The sequence below is a fragment of the Danio aesculapii genome, chromosome 13 (genome assembly GCF_903798145.1).
Source record: "Danio aesculapii chromosome 13, fDanAes4.1, whole genome shotgun sequence".
NCBI classification, from domain to species: Eukaryota; Metazoa; Chordata; class Actinopteri; order Cypriniformes; family Danionidae; genus Danio; species Danio aesculapii.
In genome coordinates this window covers 604,960-622,136 of record NC_079447.1, presented here as the reverse complement: position 1 = coordinate 622,136, position 17,177 = coordinate 604,960, and the positions used below count along the sequence as shown (strand labels likewise).

Genomic DNA, 17,177 nt, shown 5'->3' with positions numbered 1-17,177 from the left:
ACTCAGCCACCGTGCCACCCCTTATATACATACAATATCATTCATTTATTTTCTTTTCGGCTTAGTCCCTTTATTAATCTTGCCACAGCGGAATGAACCGCCAACTTATCCGGCACATGTTTTACGCAGCGGATGCCCTTCCAGCTGCAACCCAGAACTGGGAAACTATACAATAATCTATCACTTAAAATGTTCACTGATGTAAATGAAGAACGGCATGAGGTAAACGTCCTGATGTACAGCGGTCTCTACAGTACACTGAATGACTGAGCTCAGATTCCCTCTGTGAAAAGCTCCTAACTGGACATCTGCAAGACTGTTCCTCCACGTGATGATCATCTGCTGTGTGTGTGTGTCTGTGAAAGTGCGTCTCTGTATGAGTCTCTCTGTGTGTGTGTGTGTGCGCACCTCAGGGAAATAGTCTTGAGGAAACTTCTCCTTCTCCAGTGTGGCGGTGCTGCTCAGAGCGTCTGAGTAAACCTCTTTACCCACCACCTTCCGGAACTTCTTAGCTGGAAGAAACAAACACACACAGCAAAACAGAGATCAATAGAGAGAGATCAGCACTGCTGCGCCACCTACTGGACACACACACACACACACACACACACACACACGCACACACACACACACACACAAGCATACATACATACATACATACATACATGCATGCATACACACACACAGAAACATTTATGCACACACACCCAGACACAAACATAGATACACATACAACAACACACAAACGCACATATATGCACACACACACTCACTTACTTGCTCGCACACATAGACATACACACAGACAGACACGCATTTGTCTACACACACTTACTGTATGCACACACACACACACAGTTTAACACACACAGTTTATAAGACTCTAGACGATGTGTGTTAAATAAGGAATAATTCAATATATTGGCTCAACATTAACATTCTGCATTACAATTATTCAACATATATCAAATTAATCTAATTAATTATAAATATGTCAAATTAATGATTCAAATGAACATTAAATAAACATTTCCTGTATATATTAGAACTTAATAAACACTATTTATCATATTATATCCTATATAATAATTAAATTACTCTACATTATGATATCTGACATTATATTATATGATATTTTATTATGTTATACATTTCCCTGTATGATATTACACATTACATGACATTAGATTACACTACATTACATTATAAAGCCGCGAAGATAATTAAGACGATAATAAGCTAGAGTGTGTGGGGAAGGGTCCGGCGAGGGCTAATGCTCACAGCGCTTTAATTAGACACGCGACCTTTGACCCCTGCCGCTGATGAGGTCACCGCTAACTGTCCACTAGCCTGAGTGCGCTATTAGCACACGCTCACATCCCATCAATTAAATCCCCATATTAATAAGCAGGACTGTGTGGTGCGGCCGACTGCGCTGCGTGTGTGTGTGTGTGTGTGTGTGTGTGTGTGTGTGTGTGTTTTATGGCTGCTGAAACAACCTTGACCGCTGCGGATCTGACGGACACTTTAAACACACACACAAACCTCGGAAATCAAACTGCTGGATGTTCTTCAGAGACTCATGGAGGAAATAGCAGCATCCCAGAGCCTGGAAAACACACACAGAGAGAGAGAAAATAGACATTTAACACAAGATCATGAGCACTTCTGCATTAATAACAACACAAATAACAGACAATACACATTTAATAGCACTTAATAAACACAGAAACAAGACAAAAACAATCACATTTCATTCAAGATTTGATGCATTTCTACATTAAAAAGAGCAAAAAAGAGAGAAATTAAACATTTAATTCACTATTATGTGCATTTCTGCATTTAAAACAACAGAAAATAGAATAATTTCTAATTTATAATAACAGAAATAATATATTTAATACAAGATCATGTGCACTTCTGCATTAAAAACAGCACAAATAATAGAGATTACACATTTAATATAAGATCATGAACACTTCTGCATGAATAAACACAGAAATAAGAAAAAAGATCACATTTAATTCAAGATTTTATGTATTTTTGCATTAAAAACTGCAAAAAAGAGAGAAATTAAACATTTAATATATTAATATGTGCATTTCTGCATTAAAAACAACACAAATAGGAGCTAAATTACATTTTTATACAAGTTTCTGTAGATTTCTACAGTAAAAGCAGTAAAATAAGAGATATTACATATTAAATATAAGATTCTGAGCACTTCTGCAATAAAAACAGCACAAATAAGAGCTAAACTACAGATTTAAAGCAATATTCTGTGCATTTCTGCATTAAAAACAGCACAAATAAGAGCTAATTTACATTTTAAATACAATTAACTGTACATTTCAGGAGTAAAAACAGTAATATAACAGCTACTACATATTTAATATAAGATTCCGTGCACTTCTGCAATAAATACAGCACAAATAAGAGCTAAACTACAGATTTAAAGCAAAATTCTGTGCATTTCTGCATTAAAAACAGCACAAATAAAACACAAATGACATTTAATATAAGATTTTGTCAATTTATGCATTAAAAACAGCACAAATAAGAGATAAATGACAAATTTTGTGCTAGGGATGCACCAATACCAGTATCAGGTATCGGGTCGATACTTGGTTAATACACTCGTACTGTACATGAAAGGCCAATACCACGCACCGATACCACTCAACAGTAATTCACTACATGGATGTGATTTGTTGTCCTACCTGACTTCAGTGTCTTAATGTATGAATTAGCCTAATGTATTATATATTAACAGCTTAGTCCTTATAAACAATCCGTTTATAAAATACATTATTAACAGATCTATAGGCTACTGAAGAATAAACCAAATGTGAAATCCTTGCATAATGATCACAGCTACACAAGCTAGCACTCATTTTATATATGAACTATAAATAAAAAAAATGAAGAAATGTTAAGTAATGGAAGATTATGTAAAATATCTAAAGACTACAGGCTGAATAAAAGCGCCTGGTCAGAGCTGAACATCACTGCGGTCACCGCAGGCATGTCAGTTTACAGCTTCTGTAAAGATCAGCCTTAATATCGCACAATCTCAATAAACACTTGATGTAAATGCAGAAATATTTCAATAAGCATCATTAATGGAACATTTAGAATGATATGATCTTGCTTTTGGGTATATCGATACCGGCTTTGAGCTCTCTCTCTCACCAGCGGCAGCTGACACAGGGCGCTATACACACTACACAGCATACACTGGCAAGATGACACGTGCTGAACTCCACGGGGCCAGTTTTACTTGTTGCCCATTCGTGTGTTGTTCCTTTTTTAAAATGCATTTTATTTTTAGCATCTCTCAAGTTATTATGGGCTATCGGGAAACATGACCTCCCTCAGATATTGGAGTTCAATAACGTGGTGCGCAGTATGACTATTGACCAACACCTCTCTGTAAGTTTACACACTGCATAGACTATAGGCCTTCAGCTCTGGTGTGTTACGAATGTTTTAAATGACAGCGAGACATGCTACATTTAGTTTTTATAGTGAAATATACATTATAAGCCAGTACACAGTAAAATAATATCTATTAATGGCTTGCCTATTGGTGGAGTATAACCGGTAAGCTTAAATAGGCTGATTAATTAACTTATTAATATTAAAACACATTAATACAAGCTAGACACCCTTTGATTTTTTTTTTTTTGTTTCTGAATTTTTTTTAATTAAACAAAAAAATGCAAAGAATAGTTTATTTTGGTTTTGATTTTATTAGAATTAATATAATTATTAGGCGACACATCTTCTACAGAACATTAGCTCTGATTGCGTTTATACAGATATCCTACAGATAGACTTTTTGGCTGAAAGACATTTACAGCTGTTATTTCAGTGCTGTATTTTCACAGATTTCGCTTCAGCTATTCTGAAGTTAAACATCAAGTAGCCGACTTTGATTACCTGACCTGCGGATTAACGGCAGGACTCGTGAATATGAAAGAATCGCGCATAACAGGGTTTTATGCGTCCCCAATACGCAATGCCAAGAGAGTGACTATATAAAGTAACTAACACTGCACACACTTTGTGTAATGTGTGAAGTCGTGGATGCATGTCAGCGCAAGGATAACTCATCCTTTAAATGCTTAATCGTTAATAGATAAGGTCTGAATTCACAGGGTTATCAACAATGTGTGTATATTTGGCTTGGAACAGCCTTCTGTTAAAGATTTTAGTGTTCATCCTTGCTGCAGACAAAAAAAAATAAAAAATAAACTTGAGTGAAACCAACTCTATGAAGTATCGGTACTCTGTAGCGGCAAGTACACAAATTAAAATACTCGTATCGGTTTGTAAAACAGTGGTATCGGTACATCCCTATTAGAGCTGCACAATTAATCGAAAAAAGATGGCGATCTCGATTCAACCCCTAGACGATCTTAATCCAGCTACAATTCTGCCAATCATATTGTCAAGTTCAGGAGAGAAGCAAAGGCGTCTGCTGTATTGTTTCACATACATTGCTCAGTGACATGGACACCTCCAAATGATGTTGAAAGAGTCACATACTGTATTTATAAGGTATAATTCACATAAAAATATCATTTCTATCTTCATATAATGCTGTATTCACGGCCGGGAAATCACATTTGATGTGAGCTGCTGACTGTGAGCTGTTATCACAGAGAGGGTGGGCGCGCAACCTACGTAATGATAGACGCACGCGCATCTACTTTAGTGAACAGAACCTGCATAGGCTGTGAATAATGTTCAGTTTGTGGCACAGAGTGATCGTTTGAGAGCCGCACGCGAAGTATGAACAGCACTTAGCAGTGAAAATGAAACCGAAAGCATGCACATCATTTAAATAATCATATCCCATTTTAGAGTTATGATTACGGCAAGCATTTGATCTGTTTTTCTTTCATAGCGAACACACAATTGTGCATGAAAATAAATGTTTACAGTGTCAGTATAACTACTGAATTAAATGGTCTAATAATGTTGTCAATGACAGATTACAAGCATATATCTCAAACATAATTCAACATCAGAATTATTATAAGTAGAATAGAATTATTTATAGAATCCAGTAGACCTACACATAATATTATTATTGTTGTTTTACCATATGTTTGAGAAAAAACAATAATAATTGCAGACTCATATTAAGCTTTATTTTCCATCTACAGAATTGTGAGAAAATCCTGATCTTTATTTTAAGCAAAAAAATTAGCGTTTCTCATTTTAGCCAGAATCCTGCAGCTCTAATCCCTATTTTGTGCAATATTCTGTGCACTTCTGCATTAAAAACAGTAATAATAAAAACAAATGACATTTAATATAAGATTCTGTCCATTTCTGCATCAAAAACAGCACAAATAAGAGATAAATTACAGATTTAAGGCAATATTCTGAACACATCTGCATTAAAAACAGCACTAATAACTAGTATCAGATTATGAGCAATTCTGCAGACACAAAAAAAAAAATCACACACAGGTACAAACAAACAGACACTCATACACATACACACAAATTACTGCACACACAGACTTACACAAATGCACATACAGGCACACACACAAACGCAAATGCATGTGCATACACAGATACACAATCAGATAGCCATACACACAAATACACCACACACGCACACACACACAGAACATGTACATCCAGAATTGTCCTTTTTTCCCAGTATTCATGTGTGTTTGACTACTGATAATGTTGGGCTGCGATGTCAAACAGTGATGAGGTTTTGGAGCGCTCACAGATTTTGCGATTATAAAGTGGATACAGCTTAAAAAGCTCTTTTTTTTGCTTATTTAGACAGTAAGGTTATCACGATACTGAATTTCGGTACCAATCGGTAGTGATGTTTTAAAAATGTCCATATTTGAGCACGTCCTTAAACACCGCTGATTTGCCATTGTGTTGACGTGCTCAACAGAAATGACTGTGATTGGCCGTGACTGGCCGTGAAGCTCAGCAGTTCACCACTGTTCACAGAGTGCAAACACAGATTCAGGCTCACAGGAGCATTTTAAAGCTGTGAAGATCAGCTGCTCTGTCTGTGAGATGACATACGAGTGATGAATCGACTGATCTTCACAGCTTTAAACACTCCAGTGTTCCTGTATCTGTGATTACACTCAGTAAACAGCTGTGAGTTTGGTGAACTGATGAGCTTCACGGCCAATCACAGTCATTTCTGTTGAGCACGTGAACACAGTGGCAAATCAGCTGTGATTAAGAACACGCTCAACAGCGCTCAAATGTTAACGGGACAGGACGTTTTTAAAAGTGTCAACACTGATTGATACTGATGACAACACTAATAGACAACAGTGGCTATATTCTAGGCTGTGTGCTGCATGTTTAGTGCACTCAAACAAAACAATCAAGCGCTCTGAACTGTTTGTTCTGCATGAAAAACTGAAAATCTGCATCAAAATGTAGAAATATGTCATAGACGTACACAAAACTAATACATTTAATACATGATTCTGCTCAAAAACAGCTGAAATAAGCACTTTTACCATTATCAGGTCAATATTTGATCATCTTAGATAAAACAAATGTGATTTCCAGATCATAATATATTTGATACAGTATTAATGTTCAGTATAGCGATCAGCTGTGTCGATATACAGTAAAGTGTCATTTATATCTGTGATGCAAAGCTGAATTGTAGCATCATTACTGCAGTCTTCAGTGTTCACCATCCTTCAGAAATCACTAGATTAGAATTTCATGATTAAAAACAATCATATTTTGGTTTTCCTCCCAGATCACTCTGAATGGGCTGCACGATATTGGAAGAAATTGACATTGCAATCTTTAGTTTTTTCAGTGATTATACATTGCGATATAAAATATAGTCTACTAGCTGGATTAAGACTGGTAAGGCTTAATCCATAATTGGTTTAACTATTGTTAAAGCAACGGATGCTACTGCTTATTCTGCCTGAATGCTTTACACTCACTTGATATTCCCCAATAGTTAAACTTTGCCATTGATCTACAAGCTCCTGGTCAACTATAACTATACTTGACACTTGCACAGTGTGATATCGATGATGAAACTAGGGCTGCACAATATAATGTTTCAGCATCGATATCGTAATGTGTGTCTGCAATAGTCACATCGCAGGATCTGCAATGTTGAGGGATTATAGCTTATCAGCACAACAGTTGAGAATACCTGAGATTTGTGGAGTCATTGCAATGTATAACCATAACAGAGTGAAACCTTATCATTTACCTGAGTTTAAAGCATTCATGCACAAAAAAGTACAACATTTGTAACTTTAATGAAGAATAATTTTACTGAATTATTAATACAAGAAAAACTGTGCAGTGCTATTTTACAAGTCATGATTCAATATCTGTCCCCGAATGCTGTGGGACTCAGTGGAAAACCATAAAGCACTGTTTATTTGACTTTTTTCTTTGCTCTATTGTAAATATTCCTGCTAGTAATTTGTTTATTATACTTTATACATGATTCACACCCTTACAAAATCACCCAGATCCATCTAAATTCAAGATCTATTAACCCAAAACACCTATTCAAGTCATCTGGTGAAATAATTGTATTCATATTGCAATATATACCACAGAGAAACTAAATATAGCAATGACAGATCTTTATAATATCGTGCAATCTCTAGAGGAAAGCATGAAAACTGTTGAAATAAGCACTTTTATTATCATCAGGTTAATTATTCACCATATTTGTAAAAGCAAGTGTATTTTACAGGCAGATTTCAATACTTTGGACACATTTATTGTCAGTAAAACACAGTAATATATTCTGAAATATTATTACGGTTCCATAGAGCTGATTGCAGTTTGAGTTTACAGTAAAGTCTAATTTATAAATGTGACTCAAAACTGGATTATTGGAATCATTACAGCAGTCTTCAGTGTTCCCGATCCTTCAGAAATCACTATAACATGAGGATTTGATGATTATAAACTAAAATCATATCTTGGTTTTTCTCACAGCTCACTCTGAATCATGAAAACTGCTGAAATAAGCACTTTTATTGCCATCAGGTCAATAATTCACCATATTTGTAAAAGCAAGAGCATTTTACAGGCAGATTTAAATACTTTGGACACATTTATTGTCACCCAAATGATCATAATTTATTCAAAATAGAGTAAAAAATCTGAAACATTATTAAGCTTCCATTGAGCTGTTTTCAGTGTGAGTTTACAGTAAGGTGTAATTTATAAATGTGATGTAAAGCTGAATGATCAGCATCATTACTGCAGTCTTCAGTGTTCCCGATCCTTCAGAAATCACCATAACATGAGCATTTGATGATCATAAAAAACATTCATATTTTGGCTCTCCTCACAGCTCACTCTGAATCATGAAAACAGCTGAAATAAGCACTTCTGGATCAATAACGCATCAGAGAGAGCCAGATTTCCCAGAAGATCCTTCAAGTGGTATATATTTCATAAGTGCGTGCGTTTATTTTCCACAAAAGCGCACAAACTCTGCTCCTCTATGAATATGAAGAAAGAGCTGGCTTTGGCTCTTTTCTTATGTAACGGCGCTCAAATATAACATGTAAATTATAGCGGGAGCCGATTCTGTCAAAGCGGCCGATCTGAGCCGCTCAGGCAGAGTTTAGCATGACCAAAGATTTACTTCAATAGGATTATATTCTTAATTTTTAGCGAACAATCAGACAGTTTCTGTGTCTGTCGACGGGGCCAAACAAGGCACAAGGCGCCGGGGATTTGATGCGGTTCACAGTTCACTAACTGCTTTTCTGAAGGGCTTTTTTTTGCACCTCCAGTCCTCAAAGTTGGCCTAAATAAAATAAAAAAAGCCAAACCTGCTTCTTGTCCGTTTAGGGCTCAACGCAGCGGCGCAAAACTGAGGCTAAAGCTCTCAATAGGCGCTGGAGAGTCATGGGAGACGGACGTCCGAGAATACGGCGCTCAGAAAAACACAGAATACAGTGGAGAAGCACAATAGAGCTGGTTAGACACCAGTGAATGGCCGTCTGACGCTCTCAGGTTCGCTCTGGTTCACTGATCTTCACACGTATGGAAGATCTGGAGCCCAAACGCTCCAAAGAGAGCCAGAGCTGGGCTGGAGAGCAAATGAGGCTGAGGTACTGTATGTGCCAGCTGGACGGAGACTCCATTAAGACAGAAAACAAGCTGTTTATACGCACACACTCGTCTCTTTCCCAGACACTGACATCAGTTTACCACATTTGCACCAGGCAGACAATCACTCCATCTCTCTATAAAACAGTGTGCAGGTGAGTGGGCCTGACAAACCACCTGCAGAAAACACTTTATCATCTCTCTCACACTTTAACAGACCCTTGCATCAGCTTGCACACACAGGGTTCATACACAATTTTACTACCAAAATTCCACAAGTTTTCCATGCTTTTTCCAAGACTTTCAAGTAAATGTTCATGAGCTAATGTTTCATGCAATGTCTACATAAGCATGGTAAAACAATACATGTTAACATGTATTACAGCATATCGTAAAACACGCAACAAGGTACTTAATCTCAATTTATATTTATTCATTCATTCATTTTCTTTTCAGCTTGGTCCCTTTATTAATCTGTGGTTGCCACTAAGGAATGAACCACCAACTTATCCAGCACGTTTTACGCAGTGGATGGCTTTCCAGCTGCAACCCATCACTGGGAAACATCCATACACATACACTACAGACAATTTTAACTTATCCAATTCCCCTATAGCGCATGTGTTTGGACTGTGGGGGAAACCTGAGCACGCGAGGGAAACCCACACCAACACAGGGAGAACATGCAAACTCCACACAGAAACACACACTGACCCAGCCGAGGCTCGAATTAGCGACCTTCTTGCTGTGAGGCGATTGTGTTACCCACTGCGCCACCATGACGCCCAGTTTATATCTATATCCACGTAAAATGTATTTAGACAATGCTCACACTGCACTAATAATGTGAGAGTATTGACTGGTCAAGGACAGAAAAGAAGTAAAGACAGCTAGCCTATATTCAAGTTTACAGATATCTGTTTTCCATGACTTTACAAAACTTTGTGGGTTTTTCTGTTTTGTCAAAACTTTTCCAGAGCTGGAAAATGCCGTGTCAAAATGCCATGACTTTTCCAGGTTTTCCATGACCGTATGAAAATAAAAACGTACAATTCTGAGGCCCGTTTACACTAATACATTTGAGTTTTAAAACGGCGTTTTAGAATGTAAATTATCTGCGTCCACACCAGCGTTTCACCCAGCTTTTCTGAACAACTCTCCGTCTACACCACACCACTGAAAACACACACACTCTGGCATGAGCTGCAGCATATCTGATGAGAGCTGTGCTCGTCGGACTGTTCATCAAGGATCTCCCGCTGGATTGTATCTCACTATAGTGGTTAAACGTGATCTTTAATTCATCCTGTTGTCTACATCTGACGACATATTCCCTGACTTCGGTCTTTTGAATCTATTACTTGTTTTCAGGTAACGTGTTTTGGCTGAACGAGTTTGCCTTCATTTGCTATAATGTCTAAACTTACTGTACGTTATACTGTTATAATGGCCATTATTGATTATTAACCTGATATTCAGCAAAAGAGACAGGTGTTTGGTATTTTCAATGTAAGGCAGTGATGTTATCGGCTCTGTTTTGTTATAAATATGCACACTGTGAAGATGACGCTCATATAAATATGCAGCTACACGACGCCTCAACATTTCTGCTGTCTGTTAAGTTAATATCAAAATGAAAATAGGCAGTTCCTCATATCATCTTTTCATTATTGTTTAGATGATGTGAAATGATGTGAATATGGTTATAAAGTACACTGCTCCCTTTGAAGATTTACCCAACGTGTCCTCGGGAGTCATCACATAGTGATGATGAAAAAGATGAAGATGTGGCGGATGATGAAGATGATGATGAGGATGATGATTATAATGAAGAAGATGAAGTTGTGGAGTATGATGATGAAGATGGTGATGATAATGAAGCTAAAGTTGTAGAGGATGATGATGATGATGATGAAGATGGTGATGACGAAAAAGATGAAGATGTGGAGGATGATGATAATGATGAAGAATATGATGACAATGAAGAAGATGAAGTTGTGGAGAATGATGATGATGATGATGAAGATGGTGATGAAAAGATTAAGATGGTGATGATAATGAAGATAAAGTTGTAGAGGATGATGATGATGATGATGATGAAGATGGTGATGACGAAAAAGATGAAGATGTGGAGGATGATGATGATGATGATGATAATAAAGAAGATGAAGTTGTGGAGTATGATGATGATGATGATGATGAAGATGGTGATGATAATGAAGATAAAGTTGTAGAGGATGATGATGATGATGATGATGATGATGAAGATGGTGATGACGAAAAAGATGAAGATGTGGCGGATGATGAAGATGATGATGATGATGATGATGATAATAAAGAAGATGAAGTTGTGGAGTATGATGATGATGATGATGATGAAGATGGTGATGATAATGAAGATAAAGTTGTAGAGGATGATGATGATGATGATGATGATGATGATGAGAAAGATGGTGATGACGAAAAAGATGAAGTTGTGGAGTATGATGATGATGATGATGAAGATGGTGATGAAAATGAAGAAGATAAAGTTGTAGAGGATGATGATGATGATGATGATGAAGATGGTGATGAAAAGGTGAAGATGGTGATGATGATGAACAAGATAAAGTTGTAGAGAATGATGATGATGATGATGATGATGATGATGATGATGAACAAGATGAATATGATGGTGGTGATGAAGGTAAAAAAGATGACTATGATGATAGAGGTGATGATGAAGATAAAGATGACGTCAAAAGCTCCTGTTGATCTGTCATTGCAGGAGTGTGTGTGTGTGTGTGTGTGTGTGTGTGTGTGTGTGTGTGTCAGTGCTGCTGCATTATTTATGAGCGCCGGCTCATCTTGAGATTAAACATTTGCTGATTTGTCAAAAGCACAAACAGAGGGTCTGAAAGCCTCACACATTTAATTCCAGCGCGCCCCTGCCGGCCCGCACACCCGCCGAACACGCAGACGTGAAGGTCGGCTTCCAGGAAACACACACGTTTGTCTGCGCGCGCTCAACTTTATGTGCTTTTTCACCTCAAACTGCCAACCAAAGACGCCCGACACCGACACATGTACAAACACACACACACACACACACACACACACACACACACACACACACACACACACACACACACACACACACACACACCGTGCAGACTCATTCACCTCTGAACAACACACAGATATTCAGTCATATCATCAGCAATATAAGCAACAGTAACTCTTTCTCCTGTTTCCTACTCCTCATTACTGTAATTCAGCATGTGAGCATCAGTAAGATCCCGTCAGTTCCTCTATTTTATCCCACAGGGCTGCTGAATGCCTGTACTACTACAGCTCAATACATCTCAATACATGCTCCTCAGAGCCTTTTAGCCTATCATCGAGTCTGTTTACCTGTGTACGTGTGTGAATAACGGTTGGGTCAATAGACGATGCCATCATCCATCGCCGATAGACATCACGATCCTCTGCCCCGCCCCGGTCCACGGTTTCTGCTACATTCATTCCTCCATGGGGCCGCGCCACACCGAAATTCCTCCCGCCACGGCTACATTACAGCTTCTCATTTAAATCAGTCAGTCGTAGTTTTTTTAATAGCAGGTTATAAATGCACCAAAACATATTAAAAGGTGAGTGAATTATATCAGCATGAACTTTTCTGTAACTGCAGTAGTGCTGTGTGCTATTTGTTTAACTCTTAAAGGCCAGCTAACACAACGTAGCTTTCAGTTATGATGATCGCGGTTTATATAATTATACTTAATAGTTAAAGGTCTGTGGCTCTGCATATAATGATCTGATCTTGCTGGAGTTTATAGCTGTTTCACTTTACTTCAGGACGCATTAATGCCGCTCTGTAGGTCTATTGGAGACATTCAGAAATATTCCTGTCAGATCTAATAAATGTTGGAGACACACTCACTACACAAACGCACTAAATCACACTTCAGCAGCATTTATTTGGGAGCACACAACAAGATCTGTGCTTGAGCAGCGTATATATGAGGGAGTGCAAGAAGTTTTGTGTACGAGGAAATCGGCTCACAAGCAGAGAGATTCACATGCTCGTATTAATGTCATGTAATGTGTATTTATATAGCACATTCACTGTGTATTACATGAATGCCATCTCGACTTGTAATACTGCGCTCATGACATTAGTTATTGAAATAACGCCATAGGTAGTTGGTAGATCTGTGTAAAAAAAGGCCTGCTGCCACAGCTGGAACAAATCCTAGAGGAAACACTGCAGTCACAGCAGCAACTCACTCGCGACAAACACACACTGAGGCTCCGTTTACACTCATACGTCTTAGTTTAATATGTCATTTTAGAACGAAACAATCCACGTCCACACTAGTGTTTCTGAAAAGATCTCCATCCACACTATACTGCTGAAAACACACATCACGGGACCACACACACACAATAGACTGGGTAATCGGACCAATCAGCGCAGGTTAGCGTCACGCTAAGGAGGGGTTTGGTAACAAATGAATCGCTGAAGGAATCATATAAGAGTCGCTGGGATAATCAGGTAAAAATAAAAGCAGATTATCAGACAATGAAAGTGTTTTTGAGCATGCATGCAGATCAGCCTGCTGTTGGAGACCCCCAAAACCAGAATATGACCTTTATAATGCATAATAGGGGCTCTTTAAGATCTGTTTATTACAACTCTACATCCGTATAATCATAAAACTATCACCCTAATAACTATTAATGAGGAGCAAATTAGGAGATTAACAAGGCAAAAAGCTCATAGTTAATGCTTATTATTAATTCATTAAAGCTTAAAATACAGCGTGACCATAAACAGAAGAAACTATTAACATAATTGAGCAAACATCAACATCATCAACATCATCATCATTTACTTTTCAGCTTAGTCCCTTTATTAATCAGGGGTCGCCACAGCGGAATGAACTGCCAACTTATCCAGCATATGTTTTACTCAGCAGATGCCCTTTCAGCTGCAACCCATCACCGGGAAACATCCATACACACTCACTCAGTTCTTAGTTGATCAGTTCTCCTATAGCGCATGTGTTTGGACTGTGGGGGAAACTGGAGCACCCGGAGGAAACCCACACCAACACGGGGAGAACATGCAAACTCCACACAGAAACACCAACTGACCCAGCCGGGACTCAAACCAGCGACCTTCTTGCTGCGAGGTGACAGCGCTACCCACTGCGCCACCGTGCTGCCCTACATGAACAGCACACATCTGTTATTTAGATCAAATATTAATATACTGTACCCAAACTAATGCTGGATTTAATTAATTAATGTGATCCCTAACATTACCTGACTTATTATTAAGTGTTATAAAGTGTTCACAGTGGTTATTTACTATCAGCGGTAAACACCAATCACTCATTACCATCATCACACCTCATTAATGCACATTAAAATATGATGATCATCATCATCAAAGTCATAAAGCTTTATCCTGAAAGTTCTCAGTGTTTGATAATCAGCACACAGCAGATAAACACGCTCATCATCTGCTCAGTTCCACACACACACACACACACACACACACACACACACACACACACGCACGCTTTAATAAATATTTAACGTCAGAGTTCAGCTCCTGCTCTCCATGAAGAAACCATTATATTAGCGGCCGCAATTAATTAATCGGTTTGTCCCGGCAGTGACAGACTCCAAATATTAATTGGAGCCGGACGGCGCTGACAGGAAACTCTTATCTTTTAAGCGGCGCTTTACAATGGCCGGTGTCAAGCGTATGTTTGTCACGTCCGCCGTTATTGATTACCTGCCAGATTCACTTGAAATAATTAAAAGTGTATTTTACATATTTATAAAGCGCACTGTCACGGCTGCTACTTAATCTTCCATTAGGAAAATGCACCGGGTTAAGTGCGCGGCACGGAAATGAGTAATCGCCGTAATTGCAGACAGAAAGACAATAACCCAGCCATAAAGGCACATTTTATTGGCCGCTCCGACAATGAGCGTCTCTAACCGGAGTTTGGACTGCACTGAAGCTGGACCGCACACCAACATGCTCTCAAAGACTTCATAAAGTGTGTTTATTACTGGTGAATTAGTAACGTAGTAATGCTCCAATGAATGCATGCATGCACAAAAACGTTTGTGTCTAGAGAATACACTCTGATACAACCAAAAAATAATGATTATTTCACTCGCTCAAACTACTTAACTAAAATAAGCTGAAACAACACAATTCCTGAGATTTCATTGGGACAACTTAATTTTTTATATTCAATCTACATGAATTTGTTAAAAGTGTGAAGTTAACTTAGACGATTTGTGTTGGGACCACATGAATGAACAGTGTGTGTGTTTTGTTGATTTATTATTGAAATTTAAATACAAAGACAAACTTATTATATAGAAATTTATTCATTATTTAGCTAATTACTAATTACTTAGCCTCTATTTCAGGGGTCGCCATAGTGGAATGAACCGCCAACTATTCCAGCATATGTTTAACACAGCAGATGCCCTTCCAGCTGCAACCCTCTACTGGGAAACACCCATTTACTCTCATTCACACACACACTCATACACTACGGCTACTTTAGTTCTTCAGTTCCCCTATAGCACATGTGTTTGGACTGTGGGGGAAACCGGAGCACCCAGAGGAAACCCACACCAACACGGGGAGAACATGCAAACTCCACACAGAAACACACACTGACCCAGTCGAGGCTTGAACCAGCGACCTTCTTACTGTCAGGCCACAGTTCTAACCACTGAGCCACCGTGATGCCCCTATAAATGATCTATAAATTATTATTATTTATTTTATTTTTACAAATTCCATGAGATATTTGTGGAGTTTTAAAAGCAAATCACAAGAACTGAAGCTGGGTCAGTGTGTGCTTCTGTGTGGAGTTTGCATGTTCTCCCCGTGTTGGTGTGGGTTTCCTCCGGGTGCTCCGGTTTCCCCCACAGTCCAAACACATGCGCTATAGGGGAACTGATCAACTACATGTGTGTGTTCTGGAGCAGCACAGATGATGGACAGTAAAGCGAGCAGGCCTCCGGATGGCCTGCAGCACACACACACACTGTCCGCAGCCTGCACACACACACACACACACACACACACACACACACACACACACACACTGACCTTTCATGGATTTTCTGCATTGGCTTTGAGAAATGAGCCATAAAGCAAACATAAAAGTGGTGATTTTTCCCCAGCGGTCAGACCTTGAGTGTGTGAGGATGAGGAGTCAAGCGCTCATCATGTGTGCGGAGGGCAGCGAGACACGTGTGTGTGTGTGTGAGTAGACAGACAGACAGACAGACAGACACACACACTGAGAAAATGAGATGGTTGATCTCCATAGGCTATCTCTCCCATTAAATATATTCAAATTAACACACACACAGCTCATATATGAGTTATCTTATAATGCACACACACTCTATACATATGATTTGCCTCAGACCTAGGCCCACACGGAATCTGCACGCGCAGATTTTCAGCTCATCATTAATTCTGTTTATTTACTAGAGTAAATGTGTGTAAATCTATATTTATTCAGTTTTTAATTACAGTAATATTATTGACTAATATGTAAATGTTGATCTGATTTATGTACAGTGCAGTGTGTTCAGTCATATTCTCTGTGCTTTAATAGAGATATTATATGAGAGACTTGATTTGTTTACCAAATAAAGTGAATCTAGTTGGATTTGCATTTTAAACATTAAATAAAAGTTAAAGAGATTATTTTTATTCCACATATTAAGCTTTTAGTTCTGAAACTCCCAAAATAATTTAGCAGAAATCAGCAGATTTACCAAAATTCTCAGCAGAAATAGTAAAAACCGTCTGCAGATTCTGTCTGGCCCTACCCATAACTCACACACCCACACACACACACACACACACACACACACACACACACACACACACACACGTATGTGTGAGAGAGTGTGTATATGAACGAGAAAGAGAGAGAGAGAGAGAGAGAGAGAGAGAGAGAGAGAGAGAGAGAGAGAGAGAGAGAGAGAGAGCAGATTTGACCTGTCAGTGCTGC

General features: G+C 38.5%; 1 protein-coding gene across 1 annotated transcript in view; it reads right to left on the bottom strand.

Moving 5' to 3' along the window:
* Positions 1 to 17,177, bottom strand: part of LOC130240142 (inositol polyphosphate-5-phosphatase A-like) — a 160,971-nt gene that overhangs the window by 31,694 nt on the left and 112,100 nt on the right. The window contains exons 5-6 of the mRNA XM_056471570.1: positions 1,546 to 1,609; positions 409 to 512 (exon numbers count right to left, since the gene is read on the bottom strand). Of these exons, the coding sequence (XP_056327545.1) occupies positions 409 to 512; positions 1,546 to 1,609 (168 nt within the window). The remainder of the gene's footprint in view (positions 1 to 408; positions 513 to 1,545; positions 1,610 to 17,177) is intronic.